The 15938-nt window shown below is 39.2% G+C and overlaps 2 protein-coding genes across 2 annotated transcripts; both read right to left on the bottom strand.

The window, feature by feature from the left end:
- Positions 1–810: 810 nt before the first annotated feature.
- On the bottom strand, positions 811–4142 carry LOC119904948 (phospholipase A and acyltransferase 2-like). The gene is made up of 4 exons (XM_038721563.1): positions 4026–4142; positions 3400–3520; positions 1716–2014; positions 811–1460 (listed from the first exon to the last, which is right to left on the bottom strand). Exons 1-4 carry the CDS (start codon positions 4041–4043, stop codon positions 1350–1352), a joined length of 549 nt encoding a protein of 182 aa, XP_038577491.1. The 5' UTR covers positions 4044–4142; the 3' UTR covers positions 811–1349.
- A 2411-nt stretch (positions 4143–6553) lies between these two features.
- On the bottom strand, positions 6554–15542 carry LOC119904908 (biglycan-like). Its single transcript, XM_038721531.1, has 8 exons — positions 15392–15542; positions 13075–13354; positions 12644–12756; positions 10828–11041; positions 10463–10573; positions 8134–8227; positions 7741–7879; positions 6554–7462 (listed from the first exon to the last, which is right to left on the bottom strand). The coding sequence occupies exons 1-8, from the start codon at positions 15392–15394 to the stop codon at positions 7268–7270; spliced, it is 1149 nt and encodes a 382-aa protein (XP_038577459.1). The 5' UTR covers positions 15395–15542; the 3' UTR covers positions 6554–7267.
- Positions 15543–15938: the final 396 nt, after the last annotated feature.

Here is a 15938-nt window from a genome sequence, read left to right as displayed (position 1 = left end):
TTCTATACACCTGCAGACTTATGTATTTGTTTTCTCAACTGAAAATTTTGATTCTGTTAAACCTTTCAATCCCCTTTCCATGGCGCCTCATCTTCTGCAAAAAGAGATCTGTCACTGATCAATAATTCATAGGCTTACCACACTCTTTTGGGCTCACATTTTCCATGACAAATTGACTTGATATTTAGTTTCCATACTAAGTCATTTTTTAAACCTTCTACATCGACTATAATAATTTATGATCTCCATCTCTCAGTTGTAGTCTCCACTCCAGCAAGACTGTTGATTACTCCTGCAATAAAGGTACTGATGTGAGATATGAAGTATATGTGAGGTAATGAAACTTCCTGTTTCTACACCTCCTCCCTACAGTTGCAACCATAGACAGTATCTTACTGGACGAAGCCACCCCGCAGATTTGAATGGAGAGCAGTAAAGCCAGTTTTGGACCAATAAAATACTACTACAGGGTTACTTCGTGTTGGAACCACCGTCTACTCTGATTCGGATCATTGCCTTTTAATCAGCCCACGGAACTTTCCATGTCAGCTTCACTCTTCAAACTGTGGCTTACCCCCTGGTTGCAACACGTTGGTTGAACTCCCTCTTCACATTTCCCATATGGTTCCCTCCACAATGTGCACATCTGTATTGGTCCCTGCACCTTGAATATTTGGATTGTGGGGCGGGGCTGGGGACAGTTTAGCATTGTAACACTTGACAGGTCATGGTGGTGGTGACTTGCTGTAACAGCCTCTCTAAACAAATAAAAACTCAACTGTTGACTAAAACATATAACAGACACCAAGACCAGGTACAGGAGAAAACCCATAAACTTTATTATTTTTTTAAGAAAAGTGACAATACTCAAAGTGCAAAAGAAAACAAAGTAATGGGGTTGGATCCCAGCCAAAAAGAGCAAATGATAAAGAAGCCCCTGAACCAGCTAAGCAGGGGGCCATCGCACTTTTCCTAATGGAAAATATCTAAACCAGACCAAAACAGATCTCCAGCCCAAGCTAAAATAATAAAAATCTAGCTCATGCTCCGGACAAACAATTGGGTAAAACTGTGCAGCACGCTGTCTGGCATGTTCGTCCTTTTACACCCTTCTCCTCCAACTCCCTTTCTCTTTCCCGGTCGAGGGGAGAGAGCACACCAGAGAGAGAAAGAGACAAAGAAACAAACAAAAGCGAATGCTGCACATGCAGCCAAGCCCTAAAGCATGGGCTGCTTCATAAATAAACCATTGAGAAGTAGGGACATTTTTGAACAGACTTCTGGACAATCTGACCTCTTTTTGCAACAAGTTTAGTCGTCCCCTGGTGGCCATTAGAAATAATGCTGGTTTAAGGCACTTCCTCACTGGCTTCACTTTTCAGACGTGCATGGGTGCTGACAATGTCTGAAAAGACTGCAGTTGCCTTCACGCACTCTACATTCTTGGATCTTGCAGGAATCTGTTTGAGGAACAACAGAATAACAGTCTCTTAGTGGTCATTAATGGTCAGCTAAATTGTATGTAGGACCACTTAAAACAACATGCAACAACAAATAGTATTATTAGTAATAATGTTTCTTTCCAATATAACTCAATAACTAATTTTACATACTGAATTGTGTTAAGTAGTTAAGTATGATGGAAGCCTTGTGGATAAATGTGGGTATCCTATGTAGAGTTGTGTAAATTGATTTCAGTAAGGCCAAATGTATACCTGGTTGCACACAGCTTTTCCATAACGTACAAATGTGGCAAAGTGCTCGCAGTTGAGATTGAATAGATGGTATGGAAGTTCCTTATCAAGCAGGGCGTCATAGCGTAGTCTCATTTCCTCAGGCTCTGATGGTGTGAAGGCATGTCGATTGTTACTTATCAAGACATGGACTCCTTTTGGGACGTTCACCTCACTAAGAGGCACTCTGCGGATCTTGGTTTCCCCAAGAAGAAGGTCCCCACATACAGGGAAGATTGTTTGCAGGGAAGTTCGTATGTTGTTCATCAGTTGCCCCTGATCTAAAGAAGAACAGTTATAAGAAACAGTTTACTTTCAGGATGTGCAACAATTTAGATCATCTCAGTTTTCAGTCTTCACGATGAAATATGTATCCTCTAGCTTTGATACCACATAGCACCATAATACACCAAACCATCCGTTCCAAATACTTTTCCATAAAACAACAACTTATCACATGAAATTGTTAACCAATAGCAGGCAGAGTGCGGTGAATGGCACTGTCTGAGAACTGTGGCAACTTGTGACAGGAGGCCTGTGCACAAACTGTAGTAATGTATGTAATGTAGTAATTTGGGTTGTGAAGCTATGAAAAATCCCTTTGGCTGGTGTTTATCCTCTTCCAGCATCACATTTGTTTTGCCATTTAAAAATCAAGTTAATCAGTATAACCCCCTCCAAAGGACGACCACTTACCTTCCGGGGAAAAAGGCTGCAGAAAATCTGGGCCAAAATACATTTATAACAACTCGTTAACACTTACAATTTGAATTTGAAAGTGAATTTGAAAGTGAAAGATTTGTGTAAGTATCTGTTATTATTGAGCTAACATTTACAATTCCAGATGAAAAACATTTACTAAATGACAGTAAGAAAATTGAGAAACGTGTGTCCCTTTATCAATGACTTTGTTAACATTTAAACCTTAATGATTTATTAAGAAGTGAACATTAATTATTATTGTTATATAACACCAGCCAAAGGCTTTTTTCCACAACCTGGCAACACACATTTTTCTTATTGATGGTTTATGTGTCTGTGCTGCATCTGCACAGCACTAAATGATTTATTAAACACTAATACAACCATTTTATAAAGCCCCTTGTAAAATCTTTCTAAAATCTGCCTTATTAGAGAATGGTACCATATACAACTAACTCACCACCAAATTTCAAAACATGTAATCAACCAAACAGTGCAAAGCTAGCATCTGCTCCAGGACCCAGGACCCCCAGAAGCACTAGTACCAGGATCACTGTGTGTCATTTGGTTTGTAGTAATTTAATTATATGCAATTTTGTCCACCACATTTTCAGAACCTGCATAACTCCTTCACAACTGAAATATATTCCTCAGGGACTTTTGTCCAGCATTGTGACCTCATCCTGAAGCACCACTTTGCAGATGGGCCCTGAGTCCAAATCTACTTTTAAGCAGGTGATATTGTCTTTACATGTGTATTCTTCTTCTTCCATTTAAAATGCTTTCTGATGGTCTGCTTACATCAGTAGCCTAATGTTCATTAGTCTTGAGGAGAAAACCGCATATTTTCAATTATTATAAGTCAAACTGTTAAGTTACATAATGTGAGTACCTACATGATCAGAAAATCAATGGGGCTTTTAATGTCATGGCAGCAATGACATGTACTGGATGTTGTCCTCACCTGCTACAGCAAAATGGATTACAAATCCATCTTCATCATACACTCCCCAGTGTGAATAGCCGATGGGATAGGAAAATTCTATCAAGTCTCCAAATTTGGCAGTGGACACAATTCCATCAATCTGCGTTTATTAAAAAACACACGAAAGTAAATAATAATAAAAGAAGCAGTTTCTAACAAGTCTCCACCCTGCTCCACTCCCTATCAAGTGTGAAGGCAGGTTTAGCTACATTACATTCATTCCGGGCAGAGTCACATGTTCCTTAGTAATAGTCTCTGGACAAAAGTAACTGCAGAATGATGGCAATTTAATATAATGTAATGCTGCAGGAAGTATTTAACAGGGTTCTTCATATATTCCTTTGAAAGATAGTTTGACAATCTCACAGTTCAAATGGCTGAAGTCACATTGGTATATTAGCACATTCTATTACATTACACTGATAACTTTACATTATATTACCTACAGAATAACAAAGTCTGAGTCGAGAATAAGGTGCAACAGCTCTCATGCCATAAAATCATAAGCTGGCCGATCATACTAAATTTTTTTGTTGTTTCACTGTTATTAATTCTGTGCCATTGCAAGATAATTCAGAGCTGATCTTTGTGTTGTTGGTTCTTACCTGCTTCAGATAATCCATAGCTCACTCCTGGTAAATTGGCGTGGGGAATGTGGTGGCTGTTGAAAGGTAACTTGCTCTTACAGGGTGTGTTGTGTGAGAATCTGGTTTGGGCTGTTTGTTGCTTGGAAGTTATTTGAGGTGAAAGAAAGATAGCTGATTGGCTAAGACATTACACTACCACAACTACCTCAACAACAATTCTCAATCAAGAATAACACGTCAACAAAGCTACACTCCCAGAGGAAAAATCTTTTGCTCAGAATAGTCTTTTCTTTAACTCTTGAGAAACACTAAGATCTCAATAGTATATCTTTTTGAGATCACTCCAAACTGAATTGTTGCTCCTAAAACCCCTTAGGAGAAAAGGATGAGATGAAGAGAGATTGAGGTTTTGAGACTTGGGTAAGACAAATGGATACTGAATTGAGATTACAACAGGATAAATGAAAGTAACAGATGAGATGTCATCGTTGTATCTTTTTGAGTTCATTAATGTCTTGCTTACTGCTCCTAAAAAGCAGTCGGGAGCTCTGGGGAGATGTTTGTGAGCTTGATTGTATCACATTACTGTCTGTTCTTGGAGAACCGTGCTGGAGGCCCTGAGCTGGATTTGAACCCCGCTCCTGCTGTTTGAAGGGCTGCGCTATCCAACTAAAAATAATAATGAAGGACTTATTGTCTTTAAATAGAGTACAATTTTCCTTTACTTAAAAGAGGAGAAATACCATATCCACATTTAAAGTCCTCAAAATTCTACTCAAGTAAAAGGTATAAAAATATTCCATAGTGAATGTACTTAAGTATGTACTTAAGTGCTTATTCTGTGTGACAGATACTTGTTGTATCTCAGCTCTTGTCTGCATTCGGTCATTAATGAATTAATCTCTAAACGTCATGTCAAAGTATTGGGTGTTCCAGTTATGCTGGCTGTGACTAACTTCACAAATTGGAAAGCATGACATTTGAAAGTGCATTATTTTCAATGTCAATGTCATTTATTTTATTTTTCTCAATAACTTTTAGCAGATAATTAACAATAAATACAATAAGGATTTGAAATTAAGGGGAGTAAAAGTACAAACCCCCATAAAAAGAGAATACTCAACCTCAACATTTGACGTAAGTAAAGTACTTGAGTAAAATAACCCCTAAGTGGGATCACTAAGACAAAACGTCTTGGAGCTTTTTTTCTGATCCACTCTGTTTAGACTGAAATTACACTAATTTAAGATACTGTAGAGAGCTCATCTTTTGATCAGAGTAAGACAGAGATGAGTTTTTTGCTCCTGAGCCCAATATGAGAAAACTGAGACATATTTCAGAAGAATCATGGGATCCCAGGAATCATAGCTGAGTTTTCTTTGAGCTCTTTCTCTGATCTCATGGTCCAATGTTCAGGAGACTTATTTAAGATCAGTTAGAGAGCTCTTGTTTTGATCAGAGTCAGATATAAATGAGATTTTATATGGTTGTTTCTCCTGAGATGAATTTGAGAAGTGGGAGAAAAGGCCTTTGGTCTCACCTTGGTATTAAAAGTAGCTTATTTGTGTCTAGGAGAAAAGAAGAAAACAACTATGAGATCTCATCTTGGATTTTGCTTTCCTATGGGCTTAAAGAAAGTTGAACTGTAGGATGAAGCATTGGTATATTTTCATATACAAAGCCATTCATATATCTACTGTAAATTGATTGCCCTCCAGAACACACACAGTCTCAGGGCCAGTAGCTGGCTGCGGTTTAAAGCGCCCTTTGTGCGTACAGAGTCAGGAAAAATGAGTCTGTCCTATTTTGGCCCATGGTCTTGGAATGATCTGCAGCTCAAGTTGAAGTTGGAGTCTCTTATTCCTGTATCCAAACAAAAACTGTCAGAGGTTTTAAACACATCTTGCACCTGTGACATTTAGTCAAATTAAGATATGTTTAAATTTCATTGTACTTTTATGTCTTTTTATCTGATACTTTGTTGTAAAAAAATTAATAATACTGTTACTTTTATGAATAATGTTGCTGTACATGTAATGCCTTGTTTGCACCTTGCACTGTGTGCTGTTTCACATCTTGGCCACGACATCCTTGTAAAAGTGATTAAAAATCTCAATGGATTTCCTTTCTGGTAAAATAAAGGTAAAATAAAAAATAAATAAAAAAACTGTCAACATATCTATAGGTATTTTTATTTGCACTTTACTGTTTAGCTCTTTCTTGAAAATATATACAAATCTAAAAATCAACTATGACTGGGTAAATAACCATAATTATATGAATAGATTCTCAGAATGACTTTTTGAGAGCCACTCTTTCCAAAGACAGGATGTTAGTATTCAAGAGTGTGACCTTTCAGTGGCCATTTTTATATTTACTTAGTGAAACCCTTTTTCAGCCTCATTCATATATCTATATTATATTTAAGTTATATCATACCTGACTTAGCAACAGCCCTAGAGATATTTTAAAAATGGGAAGCCTTAACTCTTTTCTTTCAATGAGGAAAATGATTGTTAGAGTGCATGACTTTCAGTACTTTTATCTTGTTGTATCTTTTTTTTTTTATTACTTTTATTGTTTTTCAACATTTTACAGTAATAAAGAAGAGGGTGGTGGGAACAAGAAATGAAAAAACAGACCTGCCAGAAAAAGAAACATTTGCAGCACAGATGAACAAGTTACAGATTCCCCAAATATCAAGTATCATCTTGAGAGAGCAGAATGTGTGTGAGTGCCAAACTTTATTATATTTTGCCGGGTGCTTGCTGAAGTACTACCTGTGCCCAGGTTTCTGAGTGTGTGTCATGTTAATTTGTGGTCAGAATGAACACAAAGTTTAATAGGCTTATGTACCATGTAATTGCGAAAAAAATTGTGATTAAGTGGTGCACATTGACACAAATAAAGTAATACACTTGGGCTTTGGGGCCAGTGCTCTTTTTGCCCAAATGGTCATTCAATTTTAACATTAATTATTTACTGTGTGAGTCACCTCATAATTATACTTTTTTAAAATCCTTTCCCAGACAATATTAGTAGCAGTTTGTGAGTTGGGAACGTTCCAGGACACTGATAGGGAGGAAGGTGGCCAATATGCATCTGTGCCGAGGGCTTCATTGTTTCAGCCCATGGATACTCATGTTGTTCTGATGAGAAGCTACGTTAAGCGGCCTCCCCGTGTGAGTGTTGTAATGACCATCGTAAAAAATCTATGCAAATATGATCCGGGTTAAAAAGGTTAAATAAACAGGACAATGCTAATTATAATTCCCAAACTGTATGGCCAAGCTGCTGCTAACACAGCGAAACGTTGAAGGCTGCACCTCCCAGTACTGGATGGGATTACTGAAAAGACTGATGCCGTTATATGCCGTCTTCTTCATGCTGAGGGACTTAGGGCAGAAGTCATTCACGTCCACGCTGCTGATGTTGTTGGAGTGCAGGTAGACTACCTAGAGGAACACACAAATATACACTGAAGTAAGTATGCCTCATAATCTCTGATTGCAGCAATGTTTTACAAGCAGCCTGCTGTTGGTCAATGTATTCATTGTAGTACCAATATTAATATACTGCAGAGTCATGAGATATTTGACCCCCAAATGACACACACTTAACTCATTTATCTGGCTCTGGTTCTGCCTCAAATATCAGTAGGATGAGCTAAAGTTAGTGAATCTTTTTAATCTATGTGCATTTTCTGTTTTTCGTTGGTGCATGTCATACTGACCTGCAGGTGTTTCATCTCTGGCAGACCAGCAGGCACATGGGACAGCAGGTTATTATCCAAATGAAGTTCATGGAGATTCTGCACATAATACAGGCTGCCATGCTCAATATGGCGGATCTGGTTGTTCCCAAGGCCCAGCCTATACCAGGAAAGGTGTATACACATATACGCAATAAGATAAATACAAATCTGTACTTCTTTAGGTGCTAAACAGTCTAATTGTGTTTGTCCTTATTTACATAAGGACGGCACCAAGGTTTTGTGCAGGTAAAATGGAAGAAAATGGGAACCAGTGAAAAATTCATGGAACAGAAATATATACAAATGGCTGATTTACCACTGCTGAGAGAGAGAGCACTGTGTGTGATCTTGCAATGTCATTTAATCACTTACCTGTACAATTGTGCATACCGCCTCAGGTCTTCTAACTCGATAGCCTGAATTTGATTTTGATCCAGATGCAACTCATTTAGATTATAAGGCAGATCTAATGTGTGGGAGAAAAGAAGACATTCAGTTTCTTGCTCCATACTTTTCAAGCACCGGACATCCTCACCAACAAACTGACCCCAGCTCTGCACAAAAAGGTGACATCTAATCAGGAATCACGTGGGCCCCATGGATTCTGAATAATTTCTTTGAGACAAGGTTGTGGTGATAAGGTGCTACACGTAGACAAACATACAGTTGACATAAATAAATGGAGAAATAAATAAATATGGAATGGAAGAACAAAGCTGCAGACATAAACGTGCATTATTCTGGGTCTGTGCCGTGCAGAAGTAACGCAACAGAAGAGAATATTGTGTACATATAAATATATAAACTGACAACATAGAAGTATACAACAACAAAGATCAACAATCAACAACAAATATGTGCGACGTGCCAGGTCTGTGCCCGACACGAGATGAAACAGTATTTACATGTTCTTAGACATTTGTATCATTTGCAAGGGGGGAGTGTCAGTGGGGGACCCGGGCCTTGTTAATGAGGCTGCAGACGTCGAAGAAGCTGTTTTTTCTGGCGAGAGGTTTTGGTCTTGATGGACCGCAGCCTCCTGCCAGAGGGGAGATTCTGAAACAGTTTGTGTCCGGGGTGGGAGGCGTCAGATGCAATCTTTCCTAGGGCACAGGTCCAGAGGAGAAGGAAGATTGCAGCCAATCACCTTCTCTGCAGAGCGAATGATACGCTGCAGCCTGCCCTTGTCCCTGGCAGTGGCAGCAGCGTACCAGATGGTGATGGAGGAGGTGAGGATGGCGGTGTAGTTGACATGGGAACTAAACAATGATCGACATTTAAAGTCGCATGATTGGCAGCCAGTATAGGGGCAGGGTAAGACGGCAATCCAGACTTACTCTGCACCCCATTTACCAAGTTTTATGACATTGGCTGTCCCATTCCAGACCAGCAGAGCCACTTTCAAATTTTGTTTAAAGGGCCACTCCAATTATAGCTTGTCATGGTTAGAACAACTCAGCCAGTGAAATCAGCTGTCTTCTGTGGCTCTGGAGGAGCTTTGTCAAATCTGAGAAAATAACCCTGATGACAGTCATAGTGATACCACAGGTTTAATTCAGACAGTCTTTCTCACAAACTGTTTGAGTGGCGTTTAAACGAAGTGTTAGTTTACTAGACTGAGAGGGTCTAATGAAAACATGTTACTGAGTTGTATTATTGGAAGTTCCACTGTTTTTGCAGTCAGTGATGTCTGCTGTGATTTTTTGTGTAAATGTCTATAAAAAAGTGGGCATCATATCACACATCCTGTCATGAAGTGCTGCTATCTGCCATTGGCTAGTTAGCTCAATTAACCATGCAGTTATCTTAGTGTTTCTATTAGCTAACTGAGTCCAAAATGGGAACCAGAGCGACCGAACCAGGCTCAGCAGTCTCACAGTGATCACATCCGGACTCAGAGACCAACAGAAGCTAGTTGGATGACAGGGAATACAGCACTGAGATGATTTACAGTGGCTCCGACTTGGACTCTAACTCTGGGGAAGACAAAGACGCGGTGGGTTCAGGCGGTGACAGGAGAGGCGTCAAGTAAGCAGTGTGTTGGGTGTTTATGTTGTTTATTAATTAGACTGAAAAAAAGCTAAGATACCTTGTGTAATGTAGCGAATAGGGCTGAATGATTAATCGTTTTCAAATCGAAATTGCTATTTGAAAGAACGCGATTAGCTAATTGTGAGGACGGCGATTAAAATGAAGGTTAATTATACAGCACATCTGACCCGTTTTAAACACTTACAGATTCATTCCGTTTTTTTTAATTTCTTCAGCTGTCCTTGATTTCTGTGCTTCTACCATGGCAAAGCGGATACGTAGTTAAACTGTTTCTCTTTTTGTCTGGGTTTATTGTTGATATACAATCGGGAGTCTGCACAGGGTGTTTTTGAAAACTCTCTGCATTTCTGTGTATGACTTCCTGCCTGGTTCATCAGCGAACTCACCACTCGCACATGTCTCCCAGCTAAAATTGGTATTACGTAGTATTACGAGACAGGACAGGCTGGTGCTAGCTGTGTAGCATGCTAACTTCAGCAGAAATCTCTGCAACACAGTACATAGACGTCTTTGACATAAGGTCAGAAATATTACTTCTTCACTTTCTGTTGATAATGTTTGCAAATTTTTTGAATGCTTAAAGATAATGTTAGAATATCAGTCAATGCTTAAAAGGCAATGTAGGCGTAGTAGTTAAGTGAGGTTTTACCTTTTGGAATACCCGTGAGCTTAGCCTCTGAAATCCGCAGGAATTTCAGTTTAAGTCCATCAAATGCACCGGGCTCCAAACCACTGTTCCTGAGGGGATTACGACCCATCTCTACGTTAAAAGAAAATAATAAACAATTCACTTTCAAAATTCATAAAACGCAGCATTTTTCAGAAACCTCCCTTGTAGTTGTCTACTCCTGCACAGCTGTGTCCACTACCACAATATATGAATGATTATATTCAGATATAACAAATATTTTATTTGAACCTACAGTGTGTACAATTTGAAAAGACACTGCATGGTGACATAAAACAGCTGCACACCCACATACTGTATGTGTTAATATAGAAAGAAAGTCTCACCAATACAGTTCATGCTGAGTAGACCAGAGAATGTCCCTGATGCTACTTTCCTAATGCGATTGTCGTGGATACGCAGCTCTTGCAGAGAGGGGGGCAGGTTCTTGGGAACAGTGGTCAGGAGGTTGTGGGACAAATAGAGCTTCTGCATGCGCCCAAGAGGCAGGAAGGCACGTGGGTGGACCTTGGAGATCAGATTGTTCACCAACACCAGAGCCTGCCACAAATATGAAATAGACGATGATCAGTCATCATCAAAAACTGGGTGTTCAACATGGAAACAGGCTGATCCCTCTTCATCATTCATGATCACGATGATCAAAATCAACAGTCTTCCTTAGATGTTGGAGGCCCTTCTGCTGGAAGGGCAAGACGATGGAGGGGACAGGTGACGGTGTTACATGCACCACCAGAAACAGAACTAAGATGGGATGCAGGATTGGACCACTTGTCTGGATCTGGCTCTGACGCTAAAGATGTAAAAGTAACCCAAACATATATAAACATAACAAAGTGTTTACATATTACCACATTTTAATCAACTGTTTCTTTGTTTGCTTGATTTTGTTTAACAAAACTTGGGCTGATGCAGTCCTTGTGCTCCGAAAGACAAAGTATTAGACAACCAGACTAGAGCAACAAGATCTTTGCTCCAAACATGAATTTACTTGATTGGCGCTGTGCACAAAACCAAAATATAGTTTTGGCAAAATGCAGAACCTACATTTATGAAAAGATCTATCTTCACAGAGAAAAAAGCCATCAATTTAATGGCCACTAAACTAGGCCCTTCTACAGCAGTTTTTATTTAGAGGGCCATTTTTTCCCCAACAGTCGGCACAGAGTCAGGACTAATCATAGTCATTAGGTCTGTGGAAGTTTATGTGTAGCCCTTGCTAGAATTTGGGAGCCTATTTATCAGCTGTGATCTCTTAACAAACTTACAAGTTACATCTTCACATATGGTTTAAAACAGGCTGTTGGAGCGACTCCTTGTTTTGTAATTTAATGTAATTATTAAATATTTCTTTTGTTGCTGTTTTGCCTTAGAACGTTAGCTTGATTACAATGTTAACGTTATTATTTTAGTTAATTCGAGTACTTATTTGGGCTTTTGTTTTGAAGGTACCTGGCAGCTTGGGCAGGTGAATCTACATATCGGGGTAGTCACATTTAGCACAGGTAGGCACCAGGAGAAGTTCATTTTAACCAGGGCAAGAGTGTGTGTTTTGATCAACATTATACAGTTTTTTGTTTTAATGGCTGTCAGAGACTTTTAATATGTACAGATCCCCATGAAACCTATAAATTGTGTATGCTTAGAAACATATTCATCAAAACTGAAGCCTACTACTCCATCCTGCTTTGTATACTGGCACAAGAAAATTTAATTCATTATACAAATGGAAATACTCAATCTGCACAAACCCGACCCACAGAATACATTTGAAAGAATATGGTTGCCTGTTTTATAATGATTAATCCCCATTCATGATGGTCATATACTTTGCACCATTTGTGTTCCTGACCTGTACGCAGTATTCAAAATTACCCATTTGTTTGAGTCAGGTCCCCCTTGCTCCTGAGATGTAGATGCACTGTGATAACACAACCTATCTTGACTGTCTGGAAGCATATTTATTCTGTTTGTGTTATATTTAGCTATTTGTTTTCCTTCCTTTTTGAAATATACTTTGTCACTGTAAAACTGAAAACTGTGTGTTGCAGAATACAATGGCATACTAACCTATTGGCCAGTACTATGAAAAAACATTTTTTTTTTTATCCAAAAAGACAATTGTATTAGTCTGGTTCTCACATAGAGGTTTCTGAGTCCCTTAAAGTCGTTCTCTCTGATCTCTGTGATCTGGTTGCCCTGGAGGTCCAGCAGTCTGGTATCAGGAGGAATGTTGAAGGGCACGTAATGTAAACCTTGAGAGAAATACAAAGTAGATGAGCAAAATCAAGAGCCACCTGCACTTGCAATGATACACATCAGACTAAAGCTGTATTTACTCTCTAAAATGGGTGTTTCCTGACAAATCAGCTATTTAAAAGTCAAATTGTTACCCCTCATCTGTAATCAGACAAACGTCAAGTAATGTTTTGTGGCCTTTGTTTGGCGGGAGTATGCTGCACTTTGTTGAGTTTATACTTTGCTACAAAAAGGGAAAGTAGACAGTGAAGATGGAGCTGGGTATAAACTAACAGTGAGACACGTGCACAAACAACTTATAGATATTCACTCACCCAAGTCAGAGCACTGCACTACGTTGAGGTTGCACTGACATCCAAATGGACATGACGGGTGTTCGACTTGGAAAATGTCTTCGAAGGTTGAGCCCTCTTCTTCATCATTCATTAGCATGATCAAGCTCTCAACATCAACAGTCTTCCCCAGATCTGGGAGGCCTTTCTGCTGGAAGGGCAAGACGATGGAGGGGACAGGTGACGGTGTTACATGCACCACGAGAAACAGAACCAAGATGGGATGCATGACTGGACCACTTGTCCGGATCTGGCTCTGATGCTGAAGATGTAAAAAAAAAAAAAAGTGTTCATATATATTATAATCAACTGCTTTTATTTATTTATTTTCAAATACTTGGGCTGATGCGTTCCTTGTGCTCCTAAAGACAAAACAGTTTGTTAACCAAACTAGAGCAACAGTACATCTAAATATGCATTTCTTGATTGCTGCTGTGCACGAAAACAAAATATAGTCCAGAAACCCATTTGCAACCACTGCTTCATTTGAATGATGTATGCCTGTATCCCATAATGTATCCCTGCTTTGCATAGTTGTTTGCAAAATGCAGTTGTGACGAGATCTATCCTCAGAGCAAAAGCCATCAATTTCATGGTTAGAACTAAAAAGCCACAAATTATGGTGTAGGGAAGAGATGTGGTCTTCAGTCAGGACACATGACATTTGATATCTTGAGTGCGTTCCCTGAGCTCGGAGACACATGTTTGTATGTTCAGAAACAGACAATACAGGTTTTGGAAAAGGCATGAATTTTGCCTTATTGAATGTTGTCTTGATGAGACGGGCACTAAACAAGGCTCAAGCAGTACAACAAAAGAAAAGTATCGACAGCCACAACTTCGGATGAAGTGTTCTGAGCTTGTGTTTTGAACTTCCATCCAATCCATAGCTATTTTAAAATCTCAAAATGGATAACATATAACAGTTTGTGTATCAGATCCATGGATATTTTAAACTTTTAATTCCCATATTTGAAGGACAGAAGCATGTAGTGTGCATGCTAACATTTTCTACTAAGCACTAAACACAGAGTACAACTGCGGCTGATGAGAATGTCATTAGTTTTGCAGGTTGTGAAATAAAATATTAGAAAAGTTAAAAATTTTGACCTGATGGTGGATGCTGATCACCAAAGTTATTGCAATTCATCCTGAGGAGAATATGAATGTCTGAACTTAATTTCATCACAATTAATCAAAAGAGACATTCAGTCTGGACCGACCAATATTGCCATCCCTAGAGCCTCGCTGCTAACATGGCCACAGAGAGAGAGTCGGACAGCCAGTTTGATATTCAAACAGTATATGAGCCACCTTTATGAAACATCCTATAGTGGATTGGATGAAAATGTGTAGACTGTCTCAAGCCTTAAGATCTTAACACTGTAAAAAAAATCTGAATCAAATTCCAGACACATATCAATGATTCAGTAATTACACAATTGTACCTACAAATAAATAATAATTAATTAATTAAAAAACCAATTGACAAGTGGTACAACTTTAATAATTTAGTTATTAGTTATTCTGCCACCTCTCTCTTTAAATGACAAGACAGTGACAGTAGGCATCGTCATTGAGCTCTAGTTCCCTGTGTATGCCACGTGTTGTGAACAGCTTGCCCTCCACTGTTTTTTTGTTTGCAGAGTGAAATTCCCACACCCTTTACCACAGCAAGGCCCACAAAAAGCCACAAAACTAGGCCCTCCTACAGCAGTTTTTTATAGCACCACTCCATAGAACTGAGAGCCGTTTTTTTTGTCATATTTCTGTAGCCAAAACTCTCTTGCTAAGATGTGGGAACCTAAATAAATGAGAGGCAGAGCATTTATCAGCTGTGATCTCCTCACAAGCTTGCAAGTTGCATTTTCACATATTGTTTATATTAGGCTACAGCAGAAGAGTGACACACACACACACACACATTAGCATAAAGGGTCAGAGCACTATCTCACCCCCGGAACATGATGTCTTTGATTGCTCCTTAGGGTACATGTTGTAAAACACTTAATGTCATGATCCCCTGGACACATCATAAAGCATCACACACACTTTCCTCCCATTGACCCCGTACCCGAGAGACCGGAGGCCTCCAATGAGTAAAATTAATGACTGTGTTTGGAGTTGGTACTCATGGAATTCCCATAACAGAAATAAACTAGTTTCGCAATTATGATGAATTATATATAGATTTATGGCTGGCACACACCTATATATAACTACAATAACATTGTTGAGCATAACTTTTCATAAATGCAAATATTACTGTAGAAATAAAAAGGCCTTGAATAATACATACCATTTCCACTCCAGCCAGCTGACAAAACAACACTCAAAATACAGTGTCGTGTTCCAGTAACATACAGGTCGTACGCCCTCCTTACTTCTTCATCTTGTTGACTGCAGTTCATACAGTCCTCCAGCAAAGAAAGATCCCGACAATACCTGCTGCACAGAGAGAAAGAGAGAGCGAGAGAGAGAGAGAGAGAGAGAGCGTGAAAGAGAGAGGGCAGTCCTGTTTTTAACTTTGGACCAGATGTTGAGCTACAGAGGGACATGACACCCCAAATCTGCTCTTATTAATATTCATATTCACCAACCAGTGAGAACAGGACCTGATTAGAATGGGAGCAGAAGTGTTGTTTTTACTGTTTGGTTAAGGGTCGTTATGTTTAGACTACAGCGTGCAGAAAAACGTTCTGGGGGACCTCGTTCTGTAGACTGATACCACTACAGGAGATCCTTCCTCCCATTGATCATCAGTCTATTCAACTGCTGGACAGGATTATTATCAAGCAAGACCTAAACTCAGTTTACTGTTTCTGTTCCTAGTGTATTCCTATCCT

This window comes from Micropterus salmoides, unplaced genomic scaffold, assembly GCF_014851395.1.
Source record: "Micropterus salmoides isolate LMB-PRFRI ecotype aquatic unplaced genomic scaffold, ASM1485139v1 Ms_hic_scaffold_16, whole genome shotgun sequence".
NCBI lineage: Eukaryota > Metazoa > Chordata > Actinopteri > Centrarchiformes > Centrarchidae > Micropterus > Micropterus salmoides.
This window is presented reverse-complemented; position numbering and strand designations above follow the sequence as displayed.

Coding starts and splice junctions, on each gene's coding strand:
- LOC119904948 (XM_038721563.1), bottom strand. Junction 2,015..3,399: donor AATCCATTTTGCTGTAGCAG/GTGAGGACAACA, acceptor GTTCTTCTTTAG/ATCAGGGGCAACTGATGAAC. Junction 1,461..1,715: donor GAAAAGCTGTGTGCAACCAG/GTATACATTTGG, acceptor TTCCTCAAACAG/ATTCCTGCAAGATCCAAGAA.
- LOC119904908 (XM_038721531.1), bottom strand. Junction 10,574..10,827: donor ACTCAGCATGAACTGTATTG/GTGAGACTTTCT, acceptor CTTTTAACGTAG/AGATGGGTCGTAATCCCCTC. Junction 7,463..7,740: donor CAGAGATGAAACACCTGCAG/GTCAGTATGACA, acceptor GTGTTCCTCTAG/GTAGTCTACCTGCACTCCAA.